The sequence below is a fragment of the Macaca thibetana genome, chromosome 17 (genome assembly GCF_024542745.1).
Source record: "Macaca thibetana thibetana isolate TM-01 chromosome 17, ASM2454274v1, whole genome shotgun sequence".
Lineage (NCBI taxonomy): Eukaryota > Metazoa > Chordata > Mammalia > Primates > Cercopithecidae > Macaca > Macaca thibetana.
This window is the reverse complement of record NC_065594.1, coordinates 80,363,160-80,381,915: the sequence shown is the minus strand read 5'-3', so window position 1 is coordinate 80,381,915 and position 18,756 is coordinate 80,363,160. Positions and strand designations below refer to the sequence as shown.

Genomic DNA, 18,756 nt, shown 5'->3' with positions numbered 1-18,756 from the left:
TTTTTTTTTTTTTTTTGAGACAGAGTCTTGCTCTGTTGCCCAGGCTGGAGTGCAGTGGCGTGATCTCAGCTCACTGCAACCTCCACTTCCTGGGTTCAAGTGATTCTCGTGCCTCAGCCTCCCAAGTAGCTGGGATTACAGGCGCCCGCCACCATGGCTGGCTAATTTTTGTATTTTTAGTAGAGACGGGATTTTGCCATGTTGGCTGGGCTGGTCTCAAACTCCTGACTTCAGGTGATCTGCCCGCCTCAGCCTCCCAAAGTGTTGGGATTACAGGTGTGAGCCACCACACCTGGCCTCATGCGCTTCTCTTACCAGTGGTGTGACTTTGGGTGAGTTGCCTGCGCTGTCTGTCCCAGTGTCCTCTGAGTGCTGTGAAGGTGGGTGAAGTATATGTGGTGAATCACAGGTACTGCGTGAGGTGCTAGGCATGATCCTTGCTGGTGCCAGGTTTGGAGAAAATGGTGTTCATGCAAGGAAAAATTTTTTTTCTGTGCAAAACTAAGGTGTATTTATGAAAATGGAAATCAAGTCTTACCCTCCACCGAGCTTAGTTGTAGAGAATATCTAGGGTAGTTTCTGTCAGGATCCACACAGGCAGTGGACAGAGGCTTGCCATTTTATAGAAGAATAAAATTTCACAACTTCTGTGTACTTGCAGTAATTTGAGCTTTAGGGTGAAACTTGCGAGGTAGGCAAGGTAAGAGTTTCTGTCCCCATTTAGAGGCACCTAAACCCCAGTGAGGCAAAGTGAGTCACCTGGGAGCTGTCTGGAATCTGGTCCTTTTGAACCCACTGTTGCACACAGCCTCCTCTGGGGCATGGAGACTCTGCAGCATGACCTTTGAGCACAGTTAATGATTTCCTATTTGTTTTATTTCATTCAAAACAACTGTCATTGCTTGAACCCACCTGTGCTGGGCACTCGTGTACTCCCCGGGGATACCCCCACCATCTCTGGGAAGTGCTGGGGTCTCACTGGACAGAGAAGGAGATCCAGGATGAGAGGTTCAGTCATTTGCCAAGGTCGTGAGCCCAGCCCGCCACTGAGCAGCACCTCTGCCCCTCCAGGGTCCTGGGTTGGAGGTGTGAAGGGCATCCCAGGCCCTCCCACTGCTGGGTTCTTCTAAGTACAGGAATCTCTGCTGCATACATCTTCTGAAGATGGCATTCTCTTGATCTGAGAAGGGAACCAGTACCACTTGCTGGGTGTTTAGCCTGTGCTGCACATTGCAGAATTTCATCCTGGTGTTAATAGCCCCAGGTAAGACAAGGCCACATGTCTAGGAAAGCCTTCTGTGGGAAGACACAGCATTAAGATAGCTCAAAATCAGGGTGAGGAGGCAGGAGGCAGGGCTAACCATCTTCATCCATCAACTATTACCTTTACGATAGAAACCATTTCAGTGTTATTTTTATATTTGCTATGGATCGATACAGAATTGCATTATTTTAACGCTTTATTGAGAAATAATTCACATGCCATACAGTTCACCACCATTATGGAGTCAGATATAAGCAGCTCTCTGGGGCTGTTCCTAATATGGAAATGTTGCTTATACCAGAAAACGATAACCAAAAGGAAATATAACACAAAGTTCAAGGAAAGCTTGTAGATAATCACTAGTAAAATAATAGCAGTGGAGCTGGAAATACTGAAATGGAGAGGTTAAAATGCCCTGGGAGGGTATTGATGCTTGATGAGACTTAGGTGGGCGTAGCCACAAGCTTCACCATGAATGCAGAGTCAGGAGCTGGGGGAAGAGGCGCGTGTTCCTGAGCTGTGTGGATGAGTGGTGTAGGAGGCGTGTTTGTGATGAAATGACAGCCCACCAGCCCACTATCCCAGGCCCTGAAGGAGATGTGGGGTGCGCAGCCTGGGCTGTCAAAGATGTTTGCAATTGCAAAGATTCTGACCCATATTTTCCCCCACACACATCCGTCTTGCTAGAGCACGTGTCCTGGTTCTTCAGAAAATCACTCCATTGTACTTTAGGACACCATGTCCTAGGAACACACTGACACCAAAAACCTTGGCCAAGAGTCAGAAAAACAAAGCTAGATTATGTGAGGGAATGGAAATGTCCAGAATAAAAGGTGGGGAGGCTAAAGGGATCGCACAGAGCTCAACGACAGCAGAGCTGCAAAGCTGCAGCCCTCCTCAGCCAGGCGCAGCCCCAGTGAAAGCAACGGATACAAACCCAGAGGGCACGTTCCCAGCGCAGCCCTCGGGGCCCGGGAGAGCCACACAGCTCCCACAGACGCTCACTCCCTGTCCATTCCCTTTTGGCCCTGGAAGTAGACTTGAGTTAAGCTCCTGCGTAAAAAGCTAAGAAAGGAGAATATCAAGAGACTTCCAGCCATATTCACTCAAATAGGAAGAGAGAAGAACAGACTCGCCTATGTGGCAAAGAAGAAAAGGCTTAATGTTTATGGAGCAGCAACACGCTGCAGAAAAGCGAGTCAGATCCTGGGGTGTTGAAGGACTTTGTTCAGATGCTGCTGTTTGGGAGGGGCTTCTCCCCAAAATAATTCAGCTTTTTTGATTTACAGACAGAATTTACTCATTTACTGTTTCAAGTTCAGTGCATTTTTTTAAAGGGTCAACGAATCTTGATAAATATGTATACTCATGTAATCACCACCACACTCAAGATATAGGCCCTGTCCATCTCCCCAGAAGCTTCCTGACACCTTTTTGCAGTCAGTCTCCCTCCCCAGCAACAGCCCCTTCAAGCCTCTGCTCTGCCCCCATGGCGTGGCTTTTCCTGAATGTAATGGAATCATACGGAATATAGTCTTTAGTGTCCGGCTTCTTTCACTCAGCTCATGTGTTTGAGATTTATGCATGTTATTGTATCTGTACACCTCAGTTTGTTTAAGCATTCTCAAGTTGATGGACATTTGGGTTCTTTCTAGTTATTGGCTGTTAAACTGGTGTACATAACTGAATTACATGTAACACAATCTTTTAACAGCTACATTTCTATTTTTAAGACTTTTATCTTGGCTAGGTGTGGTGGCTCATGCCTGTAATCCTAGCATTTTGGGAGGCCAAGGCGGGTGGATCACTTGAGGTCAGGAGTTCAAGACCAGTCTGGGCAACATGGTGAAACCCCATCTCTACTGAAAATACAAAAATTAGCTGGGCATGGTGGCACATGCCTGTAATCCCAGCTACTCGGGAGGCTGAGGCAGGAGAATCGCTTGAACCTGGGAGGCAGAGGTTGCAGTGAGCTGAGATAGTGCCACTGCACTCCAGCCTGGGCGACAGAGCAAGACTCCATCTCAGAAATAAATAAAAATAAAATAAAACGTACAGGTTGGGCGCGGTGGCTCATGCCTGTAATCCCAGCACATTGGGAGGCCGAGGTGGGTAGATCACTTGAGGTCAGGAGTTCAAGACCAGTCTGGGCAACATGGTGAAACCCCATCTCTACTAAAAATACAAAAATTAGCTGGGCATGGTGGCACATGCCTGTAATCCCAGCTACTCTGGAGGCTGAGGCAGGTGAATCGCTTGAGCCAGGGAGGCGGAGTTTGCAGTGAGCCAAGGTTGTGTCATTGCACTCCAGCCTGGGCAACAGAGTGAGACTCCGTCTCAAAAAATGAATGAATGAATGAATGAATGAATAAATAAATAAATAAATAAGTAAAATAAAATGTATGGTCCAATGGTTTTTTGGAATGTTGTGCAGAACTGTATTTACCATCATCAGAGCTGTGCTCTGACTCATAAAATGTATCACCACGATGGGTTTAGAACACTTTCATCATCCATTAAGGAAACTCCATAACCATTAGTGGTCATTCCCTATTTCTCTCTTCTTCCATCCTCCACACCCATCACCCCTACACCCCAGCCCCAGGCAATGACTTGTTTTTGTTTCTGTATGTTTGCCTATTCTGGACATTTTTCTTTTATTTTTTTTTAACTCCTCTCATGTAACTGTGAATGTGTGCCCTCTGACCAACCTCTCTCCATCCCCTCTCCCCCTGGCTACCTCAGCCTCTGGTAACCACCATTCTGCTCTTAGGAGGTCAGGTTTTTCACATTCCACATGTGAGCAGGAACATGCAGTACCTGTCTTTCTATGCCTGGCTTATTTCACTTCACATAGTGTCCTCCAGTCATGTACAGGTCTTTATGTGGATATATGAGTTCATTTATCCTGGGTCTGTTCCCCAAAGTGAAATTGCTGGGTTGTATGGTAAATGTATGTTTAACTTTATAAGACACTATCAAACTGCTTTCCAGAGTCGCTGTACCATTTTGAATTCCCAGAAGCAATGTATGAGAATTTCAGTTGCTCTACATCTTGCCAACACTTGGTATTAATAGTCTTTTCAATGTTAGCCACTTTCATGGTATCTCTTTGTGGTTTTTATTTGCATTTCCCTAATAACTAATGATAGTGAGCATCTGTCTGTTCATGTGCTTACATGAGATTCATAGGTCTTTGGTAAAGTGTCAGTTTCAATCTTTTGCCCATTTTGTTTGGTTTTGTTTTTTTTGGAGAGGTAGTCTTGCTGTGTTTCCAGGCTGGTCTCTAACTCCTGGGCTCAAGCAGTCCTCCTGCCTCAGCCTCCCAAATAGCTAGGACTGCAGCACCCGGCTGTTTTGCCCACTTTTAATTGGATTGTTTTTCTTCTTCAGGTGTAAGAGTTCTTTGTATATCCTGCTTAACAGTCCTTTATCAGATATCTATTTTGTAGATATTTTCTCTGTCTACATTTGCCTTTTCATTTACTTACCTGAGTCTTTTGAGAGCAGGTGTTTTAAAGTTTGAAGTCAAAACTTATTCGTGTTTTCTTTTTATTATTTATGCTTTTTGTGTCCTATCAAAAAATTTCTAGAAAGTTTAACTCTTAACATTTGGATACATTTTGAGTTAATTTATGTACAGGGAGTGAGGTAAGAGGTTTTTAAAAATCTATTTTTTTTTTTTTGCATATGGATATGCAGTTGTTCCAGCACCATTTGTTTAAAAGACTATAGATTCCCCATTGAATTACTTTGGCATCTTTATTGAAAACAGCTGACCCTACAAATAAGGGTCTACTTCTGGACTCTGTTCTGTTCCATTGATTTTTTTTTAACTAGTTTTTTTTTAATTGAAGTAATTCACACAACATAAAAGTCACCACTTTAAACTATACAAGTAAGTGGCTCTTAGTATATTCAGAGTTGTGCAGCCTGCACCACTAATTCCATATCACATTCATTATCTCAGAAAGAATATTCCATCAACCTTGATGCATATCTTTTCTCTAATTCCACATTGTCTTGTTTATTGTAACTTCGTAGTAAGTATTGAAATAGAAACTTTGGCAGCACTTTGGGAGGCCGAGGCTGGTGGATAACTTAAGGCTAGGAGTTTGAGATCAGGCTGGCCAACATGGCAAAACCCCATCTCCACTAAAAATAGAAAACCATTAGCCAGCATGGTGGTGCCTGCCTGTAGTCTCAGCTGCTTGGGAGGCTGAGGCATGAGAATCGCTTGAACCTGGGAGGTGGAGGTTGCAGTGAGCCAAAATTGCACCACTGCACTCCAGCCTGGGCAACAGAGCAAGACTCCATCTCAAAAAAAGAGAGAAACTTTGTTTAGCTTTTTCAGTGTTGTTTTGGCTATACTAGATCCTTCAGATGTTTATATAAGTTTTATTTTTAATTTTTGTAGGTAAATATTAGATGTGTATATTTATGGGGTACATGAGATGGTTTGACACAGGCATGCAATGTGAAATCCGCACATCGTGGAGAATGGGGTATCCATCCCCTCAAGTATTTATCCTTTGAGTTATAAACAATCCAGTTATACTCTTTAAGTTATATTTTATATAAATTTTAGAATTAGCTCATCAATTTCTACAAAAAAACCCTGGGATTTTCATTAAGATTATGTTGAATGTCTAACTCAATTTGGGGAGAATTAACATTTTAACTGAAAATGATCCATCAAAACATGGTATATCTCTCCATTTATTTAGATACTAAAATTCTCTCATCAGTGTTTGGAATTTTCAGTACACAGGTCTTGCATGTATTTTGTTCAGTGGCACCGTAAGTATTTCAGATTTTTTGGTGATACTATACATGATACTGGATTTTTAAATTTCAGGTTCCAGTTTTCCCCTGCTAGAATATATAAATATAATTGATTTTTGTTTATTGGCCTTATATCCTAAAACCTTGCTAACCTCATTAGTTCTAGCAATCTTTTGGTAGATTTTCTTAGGATTTTCGATGCTGACAGTTATGTTAACTGCAAAAAAGACAGTTTTCTTTCTTTCTGAAGTGAATGCCTTTTCTTTCTTTTCCGTCCTATGTTACCCTGGCTAGAACCTCCAGGATTTAGAAGTGGGAAGAGTGGACGTCCTTGCCTTGTACAATCTCAAGGGAAACTACTTGATTATTCACTATAAAGAGAAGGATGTTAGCTGTAGGTTTTTCAGAGACTTAGCCTTTTTAGTAGATCGAGGCTGTCCTCTTTGATTTCCACTTTGCTAAGAATTTTTATCTTGAATTTGCTGACTTTCGTCAAGTGCTTATCCTGTAATGAGATCATTATGTGGTTTTTCCATTTTAACCTGTTTCTACGGCAATTCATTGACTGATTTTTAAATATTAAACTATGCTGCATTCCTAGGATGAAAGATTAGTAATGCTGTACTACCCTTTTTACATAGTGTTGAATTTTGTTAATATTTGTGCAAGACTCTTACATTTATATTTATGATAGACAGTGGCCTGTAAATTTTTCTTTTCTCTTTTTTTACTTTTTGAGACAGGGTCTCTCTCTGTTGCCCAGGCTGGTCTTGAACTGCTGGTAAGCGATCCTCCTGCCTCTGTCTCCCAAAGTGCTTGGATTACAGGTGTGAGCTACCACACCCAGATTTTTTTCTTTTTTAAAAAAATCTGAGATGGGATCTCAGTCTGTCATGCAGGCTGGAGTACAATGGCATAATCACAGCTCACTGCAGCCTCAACCTCCTGGGCTCAGGTGATCCTCCCACCTCAGCCTCCCAAGTAGCTGGGACTGACTATAGGCATGCATCACAATTCCCACCTAATTTTTTGTATTTTTTTGTGGAGACAGGGTTTTGCCATGTTGCCCAGGCTGGTCTGAAACTCCTGGACTCAAGCAGTCCACCTGCTTTGGCCTCCCAAAATGCTGGGATTACAGGCATGAGTTACCATGCCTGGCCATAATTTTCTTTTCTACCAATGTCTTTGGTTTGGTATCAGATACTACTGGCTTCATAAAAGGAGTTGAGAAGTGCTCCTTCCTCCTTGATTTTCTGGAAATTTGTTTGGTATTATTGGAAAACGTTGGTATTGTTTCTTCCTTAAGTGTTCGATAGATTTCACCAATGAAGCCATCTGCCTTTGTGCAAGGATTTTTAACTGTGAGTAAAAGCTTTTAAGTAGATACAGGGCTTTGCAGGTTATATACTTCTTCTTGAGTGAGCTTTGATACTTCAGACCTTTTGAGGAATTTTTCCATTTCAGTTAAGTTGAATTTATTGGTATAATGTTGTTCATTACATTCCCTTATATCCTTTTAATGTTTGTTATATAGTGATGTTCCCTTCTTGATTTCTTATACTGATTATTTCTTTTCTCTCTCTCTCATTTACCTATAAAAGTAATAGAGCAGTACAATGATTCCCATATATCCATCACCCAGTTTCAGTAACAATCAAGCCTTTGCCACACATGCCTTATCAATTCCCTCTTTTCTTTGATATGCTGATGTATTTTAAAGTATGTTCCAGACATTATGATATTTCTCAAATGCTAGATACTTCCATATGCATCTCTAAAAAATAAGGATATTTTCTTTCAGGACCACATGCCATTATCATACTTTAAAACATCAACCATGTTCCTTGGTAGACTCTTTTATTACCTAGATATACCTGTAAGATATTCCTAAGTGTCTCAGAAAAGTCATTGTGTAGGTTATATCTTCAAATCAGAATCCAGACAAGGTCTGTACATTTACCCATGGCAGTACCTTAAATCGTTAATGTAAGGGAAATCACCCTCACTTTTTCTAATGCAATAAACTGTCTTACAATCATTTCTCCCCTAAAATGCCTCACATTCTGGATCCGTCTGCTTCCAGTTGGTATCATTTAACTATTCTACGATAGGAGTTTCTTCAATCTGAGAGGACTAAATGATGACTTGGAACTTTCTGAACCCCTGAGAAATCCACTTGGCTTTCATCCCCTGGGGGAACATAAAGGAAGGGTGGGCAACTGTCCATTTCAAGACCTGGGAAATATCTGGTTTCTGTGTCCAGTTCAGGCCAGGCAACGTCCATGAAGCCTTTTTTCTCCATCACCTCTGAATTCCACTTAATTATGTGTAGTACTAATCATATGTAGTAATTATGTATCTTTGTTCATTGTGTTTCCTGTGTGTAACTCTTGCCCTTGAAAAATCCATCCTCTACTGTTACTCTGTGTTTTTAAGGCCCAGTGTACATTTTATGAAAGTATACCATAGATTAGAAGAGTGCAGGATTCCTGCGGACACACTGTGTACCTGCCCCTGGCACAGAGGTTTGTTTTGGCTGTTACTATTTTTTTTTTTTGAGATGGAGTCTCGCTCTGTCACCCCCACTGGAGTGCAGTGGGGTAATCTCGGCTCACTGCAACCTCCGCCTCCTGGGTTCAAGTGATTCTTCTGCCTCAACTTCCCGAGTAGCCGGGACTATAGGTGCACGCCACCACGCCCGGCTGATTTTTGTATTTTTAGTAGAGATGAGATTTCCCTTTATTGGCCAGCCTGGTCTTGAACTCCTGACCTCGTGATCTGCCTGGCTGGGCCTCCCAAAGTGTTGGGATTACGGCATGAGCCACCGCGCCCGGCCTGTTACTTCTTTACCTTCAGGTAAACTTGTCCCACAGTGTGTGCCCTTGTCTGGCTGCTCTCAATTGGTGCTGCTCATGGTGAATGCCATCGTATCGTGCCCCTATTCATTCTTGTTGCCATAGAGTATCCCAGGCATGCCACAGTTGACTGGCCCATTTGACTGTTGGTGGACGTTTCGGTTGTGTCTGGTTTGGGGATGTGACACCCAGTGCTGATCAGCACGTTCCCATCCATGCGATTTTGGTGAACCTGCGTTCACATTTTTGCTGTGCATCTGCCTGGGAGTGGAATTGCCGCTCCTTGGGGACACAGGCTCAGCTTTCCTAAAACTGCCACGCAGTCTTCCTGGGGGATTCACTGCACAATATTTTAAAACCCAGATCTTACCATGCACCTCCCAGGTTTAATACCCTCGAATGGCTCTCCTCACACAGAAGCTGAAATCTGGCTCCGTAAGATACCATGGAAGGCCCTTGGAGGCCCGGGCCCTGCCTCGCCCTGCCCGCTGGCATGATTACTGTTCCCCCAACAGCCCACCATCCCCTCTGCTCAGGTCCCCCCCACCCAGCCACCCGCCGCCTGGCCTGCCTGCTCCTGGGTATCCCCAGAGGCTCTGCTGCTTGTCTGGGTCACACTGTCCTGCAGGACACTCGACACCTGGTCCTGATGTGGGACTCATGGTCCCCACTGCAGAGCGCCCTCTCGTCAGCACTCGGCGTCTCTGCTGCCCACCAGGCTGCAGCTTTGTAAGAACAAGGACTGCTGCTTTTTCTGTCTTTGGATGCCTGGCCCGTCGTAGACGCTCAGTACCTCCTGAATGAATGGCCTGTCAGCCAGCCTGGACGTCCTGAGCACTGAGCAGATGATCTTAACAGAAACGTTAAGTGGCTGGAAGGCACTCCTTGCCTTAGGAAATCTTTACATCTAGCTTTGGTTTTTAAAGTTGGAAAGAAAAGGACTCAAAGCACAGCCCCTTGCACAGGAACAATAGGTGGGGATTGGTAACAAGGCTCATGACAGGTCACCGTCTTTACATCTCAGAATGGTAGTGTTTGCTGGGAGAACCAGATAGAACTTCAGTCTTCAACCAAGAACCTCCCCGTCTGTTTCTCCTGGTTGACCACAGAGTATGTTGGGGGATGGCGTGTGGATTTGGAATCAAGCCCTGGCTTAAATCCAGCCCATTTCATGTAACAGCTTTGCTGTGTCAGTTAAATAACTCGTCCGAGCCTCAGCTTCCCATGTGTGAGATGGGACAGTAACTCCTGACTTGTCACGGGGCTGTGGGAGGCCCAGTTTGTGAATTCCTCGTTTCCCCAGGAGAGAACAAAATCAGTTCCTGAAGAGCCCCTGACAGCCCCCATCCAGTGAATTTTCTTCTTCTCTCCTGGGGAAATGAGAAATTCATAGAGCAAGTTTCCACCAGGCTTTGTCTTCCCGAGAGATCTTGCCTGGACCACACTCAAAGCTTGCCCTGTGCACAGCTGGGAGAAGGGTCAAGGGCCCCTCAGGTGTGGGTAGCTATAGAGCCAGCATGGTCTGGAGGGAGCGTGCCCACAGGGAGCTACCCTGGCCAGGCAGCCCCTCCTTTCCTTCCTGGGTGCTAGGCCAGGGGAGGAGGTATAGCCTACCTCTCTGTACTGGTCTTGCTCCCTCTGAGAGACGGGGACCTGCTCCCTAAGGAATTGCCTTTAGATGGGGGCAGAGGGAAGGAAGAGAAATTCCTTAACCTGAAAATAAGTGAAACATTGTTATATTAAAACAACGCCAAGTTTGCACAAATTTTAAAGAAAAACTCCGAACATCCAAGGGATGGGAGCAGCTTCTTTGGGCAACTGCGCTCTGCTCCTCAGCCCTCCTCTGCCTGGGCACAGGTGCTCCCTGGACAGCACAGCCTGGAGGTCCTGGATTTTAGGGGACCCATTCAAAGGACCAGTAAAGAGTTGAACATTTTTTTTTTTTTTTTTTTTTTTTTTGAGACGGAGTCTCGCTCTGTCGCCCAGGCTGGAGTGCAGTGGCCGGATCTTAGCTCACTGCAAGCTCCGCCTCCCGGGTTCACGCCATCGGAATAGCTGGGACTACAGGCGCCCGCCACCTTGCCTGGCTAGTTTTTTTTTTTTTTTTTTTTTGTATTTTTTAGTAGAGATGGGGTTTCACCGTGTTAGCCAGGATGGTCTCGATCTCCTGACCTCGTGATCCACCCGTCTCCGCCTCCCAAAGTGCTGGGATTACAGGCTTGAGCCACCGCGGCCGGCCAATAGAGTTGAACATTTTTAAGGTGCTGCTTAGCTATTTTGTGGTTACCGAAGCATGGCCCGCTTGGAGAAATCCCGTTTTCCTTTTCTGGGAAGTTCCTGGGAGCCGAGTAAAGTCTGTTAGTACCAGTTCCAGCAGGTGGGAAGAGGCTAGTGGCCTCCTCACCTTGTCACGGGCACTGGTCCCTCCCTGAGGAGAAGGTTTTCTTGGCTTGGACAGCTTAGGGGCAGAGAGGAGAGCATCCTTGGTTTTATCTTCTCTGTTTATATATACATTATGGGTTTGTTGTTGTTGTTTTTTAATTAAGAAAGTAGTTTTGGATGAGAGAAATGACAACACTTTTATATACCCCTCCCAGAAAAGCCAAATGCCTCACATGTGTGAGCTGTTCGATTCGGAAAATGGCTGAGTAAACACGATTTCAACTTCATAACTGAAAGAAAGAACACTGTAAATCTGGGGGGAAAACAACTCCATAATGAAAAACACAGCGGCTGTTCTACTGTTTCTGAAGCAAGTGGATTGGAGAGAGAGCCTCAGCTGGAGGAGCCCCGCTCTCCCTAATAACCACACGGCAGCAGCTGGGGCTTTGCACGTTTTCATGGCGCATTCCGCTGTCTCGGGAGTGGTCCGTGCGTGGGCATTTAAGTGTTTTTTCAAAAGCCAAGTACATACCCAAACGTGCTTTTAAATAATATCCAGGGTCCTGGGATCCACCCCTAACACTGGGGAGACCAAGGAGTTGTAAATCCAAAGACTGGCGTGTTTGGCTGCAGCCTGGCCTGGCTTTCGTCAGCGGTTTCTGGCTATAATGGAGCTTTTAAAAGTGAGTTTTGTTTTTTGTGTGTGTGTGTGAGGGTATAGTGTATAATCGGCTTGGATTTAATTCATTCAGCGCATCCAGTTTCTTCAGAAGGGCCAGTCCCTCCAGCTCAGTGCCTTTTTCTGGAAGTTTTGGCCTCAGAATTCAGGCTGCCGCCAGCACACAGTGGCCGGCCGTGCGTTTAGGACTCACAGGAGTGTGGCAGATGGGCCCACTCTGTGCAGGGGGTGTAGAAGCTCGCTCAGGGACAGCCCTGAATTGCCTCCCCCACTCCCTTCTTCCTTGTATTTCAGTCTTCGCTCTCAGCCATTTTAATTGAATTTAACTTGGGGTAATTATACAAGCACTGAAAGGATTTGAATGCTTTGGGAACAAGATAATGCATACAAAAAACTTAATCAGGCTTAATTTTGAGTTCTATGCTTTTATCTTTAAAAATGTTTTTTTCTGGCCGGGCGCGGTGGCTCAAGCCTGTAATCCCAGCACTTTGGGAGGCCGAGACGGGCGGATCACGAGGTCAGGAGATCGAGACCATCCTGGCTAACATGGTGAAACCCCGTCTCTACTAAAAAATACAAAAAACTAGCCGGGCGAGGTGGCGGCGCCTGTAGTCCCAGCTACTCGGGAGGCTGAGGCAGGAGAATGGCGTGAACCCGGGAGGCGGAGCTTGCAGTGAGCTGAGATCCGGCCACTGCACTCCAGCCTGGGCGGCAGAGCGAGACTCCGTCTCAAAAAAAAAAAAAAAATGTTTTTTTTCAAATGTGTGAAAATGGCATCGTGTGTGTGCGTCCACGTGTGTTGGAGACGAGGTCTCATATCTTTGGGTACACTGATGTAAGCAATGGACTTTTCTAGAGTTGCTTTCCTTTCCTTTATCTGCCACCTCTGGCAACATGATCTCCAGGTAGTTAGCATCTTTTTGGAGGGTTTAAACTGGTTTTAATAATGTTCTTAGCGAAAGGTGATGCTGAAGCACACCTGTTATTGCTACCAAAAGGAGTTCTGCCTTACAGAGCCCACTGGAGGCAGAGTCTGGCTGGGCCTGGACCCAGCTACCTGCCGCTGGCACAGCAGACCAGGTGGCTATGATATAACTTGTTGTCCAGTTTTCAGTGGCCAGTTGGGTTCCTTTTAGCTCCTGATTTCATGTTTCTGGGCAGTGGGATGTGGGGCCCTGGCTGGCAGTGCCAACCAGCAGCAAACCCCAGGTGAGGATGGTACCGTGCTGGTTTGGACAGATGTGCAGGTAGGGCCACGTGGGTGGCTGTTTGCTTATTTATCGAGACCGAGTTTAACTCTTGTTGCCCAGGCTGGAGTGCAGTGGCGCAATTTCGGCTCACTGCAACCTCCGCCTCCCAGGTTCAAGCGATTCTCCTGCCTCAGCCTCCTGGAGTAGCTGGGATTACAGGCACCCACCACATCTGGCTAATTTTGTATTTTTAGTAGAGATGGGGCTTCACCATGTTAGGCTGGTCTCGAACTCCTGACCTCAGGTGATCCACCCGCCTCAGCCTCTCAAAGTGCCGGGATTACAGGCTCGAGCCCTTGCTCCCAGTTCATGGGTGGTGGTTTCTAAGCTATGCTCAGGCTGCACGCATAGTGGAGGTGGCATTCCTAGGGATTTAAATTTGACATCTTGCAGTTGTATTTGGGTGGTTATCTTTGAAAGTATTCTCTGAAATACTTTGACTAATTTATGCTGATGCATCTATTCTGCTTCACGATGTTGAGTGGTGGCCTCCCTGGTCGGCTCTCCTGTGGACCCTGTGTCCCCTGGATGTCCCTGCAGTCTATCCCACCCTGTTGTGGCTTTGCCTTGCTTGGCCTGGGTCAGGCGGGCCTCTTCCTAGATGTTTGACAGGAGTGTGGCTTTGACCTCTGTTTATCAGCTCTCAGTTCTTAAATTTTTTTAATTTTTTTTTTTTTTTTTTTTTTTTTGAGACGGAGTCTCGCTCTGTCGCCCAGGCTGGAGTGCAGTGGCGCAATCTCGGCTCACTGCAAGCTCCGCCTCCCGGGTTCACGCCATTCTCCGGCCTCAGCTTCCCGAGTAGCTGGGACTACAGGCGCCCGCCACTGCACCCGGCTAATTTTTTTCTATTTTTAGTAGAGACGGGGTTTCACCATGGTCTCGATCTGCTGACCTTGTGATCCGCCCGCCTCGGCCTTCCAAAGTGCTGGGATTACAGGCGTGAGCCACCGCGCCCGGCCAAATTTTTTTAATTTTAAATTTTAAGGGCACATGATAATTGTTCATGTTTATGGGGATCTCACTATTTTTGTACCTACTGTGTCCAGTCCCTCTCCAGGGCTTGATCTTCCCAAAGCAACCAGATGGCTAAGCTGCTAAATACAGGGTGCACTGGCCCAGGCCTTGCTAGGCCCCACCTGCATCTTTAATTTCTATTTCTTCATTCTGAAGTAGGTTTAACTTCTTATTCTTATATATTCTCATCCTTCTAGAATACTGTCAGCAAACCTAGAGAAGGAATGACTGTGACATTTTGTAATTGTTTTATGCTTCTTCTAACTCAAAGTTGGATTCTCTACTTCTCACTTAAGAAGGCAAAGCAGTGATATAAAACTATGTTCATCAATACAACCTTAAGATGTTTCTGAAAAACAGAACACTAATGTATATTTTATTCCTGTTTCAAACTCAAAGTATTTCTAGCCCAAAGGTTCCAAATGAAAAGCAGCCATGCTCTAGAAAAATGAACAGCAGAAAAGCACAGGTGGCATTCCCAGGCCTCCCCTGCCTTCTGCCGGAGTTGAAACAATCCAGACCTTTGGGAGCACACAAGGTAGACAGAAAGTTGCCTGCCATCAGCCAGACCTGGGTGTCCTATTTAACAAGCGGAGAGCGGGCTGGGACAAGCCACAGATTCTTGGCTTTTCCCAGCTGCCCGGGGTTTTGCTGCCCCAGGCAGAATAAACATATTTTGAGCAACTGCCAGCGTGTGATTGCTGTACCGTCTTCCAGCAGGCCTGGAAAAATACTCTAAAAGGCAAACCGTTTGCTGTGTTTCTTCGTGGGAACTCACTGCTTAGTCAGCAGCTGGTGTGCATGGGACCCTGGGTGGGCAGAGAAAAGCCCTGGTCTCCACCCCAGTGCCCAGGCCTGCAGGGATTACAGCCACCTCATGCTTCCGGGCCTGCTCGACCTTGACCCTACTGCCAGAGGGCTTGTTCTTGTCTTGTTTTATTGACTGTCTCCAGAAAGCAAGTGAGTGTAAGGGAAGCCAGCACAAATCTGTAGAAATGCTTTGGACAGGCTTGGGTGCTTGTGGAAACCCTAAAGATGAGGAGCTTCAGCTTCTGATTTGGGGCTTTGAAGCCTGCTGAGCTCCGACAAGAACGCACAAGAGTGACAGTAAGTGCAGACCAGGCCTGCACAGGGCCGGCCTGCCTCCTGTGAGCTCATTCAGTCTTGTTTTTAGGTCATCTTTTTTGAGGTATAATTTACATACAACAAACAAAATCCACAGATTAAGTGCATAGATAGGTCAATGATTTTGACAAATGTATCCCCCATGGAATCACTGCACAATCAGCATAAAGAACATTTCCATCTCCCCAGAGGGTCCTGTGTCCCTGGCAACGAGTACGCCACCCCCTCTGGTCTGGGTGCTGTCCCTGGAGGTGAGTTTTGCAGGTTCATTGTCTGGCTGTAATGGGGGCTGAAGCTCGCCTGGTGCCATCCTGCCTGTCCTCTCTGCACATCCCGCTTCTTGCCCTGCTCCCCGGCCTGGTCTGAGGGTCTGGAGACCTGGTTGTCTTGTGGGAAGGAAGAGGTGGCAGACCTAGCACCGAATCCAGGGCCTGTGAATGTGCCCCCAGGGCTGTGTTTGAACCTGTGGGGTTTGAGCGACAAGGAGAACCTGAAAGATTCCTAACAGCCCAGAGGCCCATGGTGCCTCTTTGGGAATCTGGGCTGAGCGGGATGACCCCTTGGCTTCCTGCAGTATTTATGAAGTGCCTACTGCATGCGCCGGGCCATGCCAGATGACATAGTGGGGTGAAAGGAAGAGAAGGCAAGACCTCGCCCTCGAGCTGTGGTTTAGAGGTGTGTGGATGGGCCATGTGACATCCTTGCTCGAAAAGCAAGAAAAGGCGCGGTCGAGGGACCTAGAAGAGGCAGCAGCCCTTTCCTCTGCTGACTTGCAGCTCAGCCTCTCAACTTGGCGTGGAGGGTTTTAGTTGTTAAAAGCTATACGTTATTTTATTACATACTCCATATTTATTTATTTATTCAGAGACAGGGTCTCACTCTGAGGCCCAAGCTGGGTGCAGTGGTGAGATGACTTACTGCAGTCTCGACTTCCTGGGCTCATGTGATCCTCCCACTTCAGCCTCCCAAAATGCTGGGATTACAGGTCTGAGCCATGGCACCCAGTGGCTGACAGACTGAGCCACGGCACCCAGTCTATTTCCTTATTACAGAATTCTCAGCACGGAGCTTTTCATTCATCTTTATATTGTGCAATATCAGTTTTAAGTTTCAGTGCATGTATTCAATGCATTTAACTCGTGAAATCACAGAAATGACAGTTTTCATAACTTACACATGCTTTTTTTTTTTTTTTTTTTTTTTTTGAGACGGAGTCTCGCTCTTGTCGCCCAGGCTGGAGTGGAGTGGCGCTATCTCGGCTCACGGCAAGCTCCGCCTCCTGGGTTCCCGTCATTCTCCTGCCTCAGCCTCCCAAGTAGCTGGGACTACAGGTGCCCGCCACCACGCCCGGCTAATTTTGTATTTTTAGTAGAGACAGGGTTTCACCATGTTAGCCAGGATGGTCTCGATCTCCAATCCTCGTGATCTGCCTGCCTCGGCCTCCCAAAGTGCTGGGATTACAGGCGTGAGCCACCGTACCCATCTATTTAATTCTTATTTAAAAATTAACTGTTTTTCATCTCTTGAGGTGCACATATTCTACCAACACTGTCTGCCATTACCTACTGATAATGGAGGAAAGCGGAGGGGGAAAGGCACTCTGGGTGGCCTAGCAGGTTGCACTGGCTTTCTGTGTCATTTTCCAAGTATGTGGTTGGCTGATGTGCGGGTAGGAAGGGACATTATGGGACCTCTGGTGTCTGAATTCTCCGAACCCTTACTTCCTTCTGCAGGGGGAACAGGTTCTGCTTGCAGTGGGAAGGGCAGTGGCTCACCCAAGCCTCACCCTAATGCTGGAACCCCTACCCCCTGGGTCCACCATGATCCCACGCCCCTGGGCTCTTTGCTCACGGGAGTGCTGTGTTACCCAGCAGGCTTCGCTTCACTTACAAAATACAAAGACAAAATCGAGAATTTCAGGATAGTGGCAGCTTCTCAGTGTCAATTCCATGGCACATGCCAGGCAGGCAGCCCGGGGTGTGCTTAGTAAACCCTGAGGGCACCTTCTAGATTCAGGAGGCCACGGTGGATGTGACCAGAGCCTGGTATGAGGGGCAGCCCAGGCCACTGGCTGCCTGGGACCCTGGAGTGGCTGGGGGCAGTGAGTAGGGTACCCTCCTCCAGGGGCCCTGGGGGTCAGGGAGGAGGTGTGAAGGCTCTGCTACCCTTGCCTCGGTCGCCTTGTTTGTGAGTCACTTCCTCTCTGCCCCAGCTTCCCCATCTGCAAAATGGGGGAGAAGCTGGGAGTGCAGTGACCTCACCATGTGGTTTGGAGCACCAGATGGAGAATGTAAGTGAAGCATTTGGCATGGGGTGGGCATGGAGTCAGGGCTGTCCCTTGGGGGCAGCGTTGATCCCCCATGAGGCACAGGTAGGTCCGGCAAGTGGAGCCAGGTTCCTGAGGCCGTCCCCGCAGGTTGAGGGCCCTATGTGATGAGGTTGACGGCATCTCTGGTGTCAGGCCGCTGGCTGCTTGCCCAGCATGTGTTCCTGGCTCTGGCTCCTGCTGCCGGCCTCTGCTGCACCTTCTGAGCGTCCCACCAGGAGGCAGCAGGGGCTGGCAGCACCTCCGGTCCTGCTGCCGCGCCTGGAATTTGGGGCCATGGCCCTGGCCGGTTTTCCATCCTGCCTGTTTGCATAGAGCTCATTACCTGGCCTGGCATCTTGGGATTTTCCAGCAATTCCTTTCCATACTTGAAGCAGACATGGGGATGCAGGGGACGGTCATGTCTGCATTGTTGGTCACTGAACATTTTAAAGGTGGCAACACAATTGCCTTTAAAGTGATGTGGCATGAAAAAAATCGTTATTTATATTTGGCATGGCCAAAGAGTAAAACTTCAAGGGATGGTTGCTGAGGAGCGTTCAGGGGGCCTGGGGTGGCATCAGGGACCAACTGTCTGTTTGATTTCACAGACCCGTGAGTGTTCAGTGTCTTGAGCGAACTGGGGAGAGGAGACCCTGGCCTCTGATTTCAAAGGCGCCAGCGTTTTACCGGGGCCTGTGCAGATAATGGGAGAAAGGTGTTTTGCCAGGGACTTTTCCGGGGTATGCAGTGGGGCTGGTGAGGGGTCTGCCTTAGCAGGAAGCCCTTGCCTTTGCTGTAAAGAAACCAGCAAGCGACAAAATGAAAGCATCAAAGAGCCAACAGGATGCGGCCCGAGCCCTCCCTGGCACGTCGCCCCGAGCCGCGCGGGGAAGAGTGACCTTAGGGACCGCCTCACGCGCACAGGCCAGACGCAGGTTCAAAGTTCAAGGCATTTTGTTTTTTCACCTGTTTCCTACAGTTCTAAGAAACTTCTGAAGAATTAATGTGTAACTATATCAGACACTCAGCGTTTTCTCCAGGGAAAATAATGTTACAATGCGGGGAGGGGAGGGGAAGTGGCTACTTGATGAGAC

At 47.0% G+C, this 18,756-nt stretch overlaps 1 protein-coding gene across 8 annotated transcripts in view; it reads left to right on the top strand.

Annotated features, from left to right (window-relative positions):
* GGACT (gamma-glutamylamine cyclotransferase) overlaps positions 1–18,756 on the top strand; it is a 57,904-nt gene that overhangs the window by 26,599 nt on the left and 12,549 nt on the right. Inside the window, exon 1 of one of the 8 annotated variants that reach the window (XM_050766005.1) lies at positions 99–2,458. The exons of the other annotated variants lie outside the window; for them this stretch is intronic. Within the exon in view, the coding sequence (XP_050621962.1) occupies positions 2,403–2,458 (56 nt within the window). The 5' untranslated portion in view covers positions 99–2,402. Of the gene's footprint in view, positions 1–98; positions 2,459–18,756 lie in introns of those variants that run through there. 8 annotated transcript variants of the gene reach the window in all.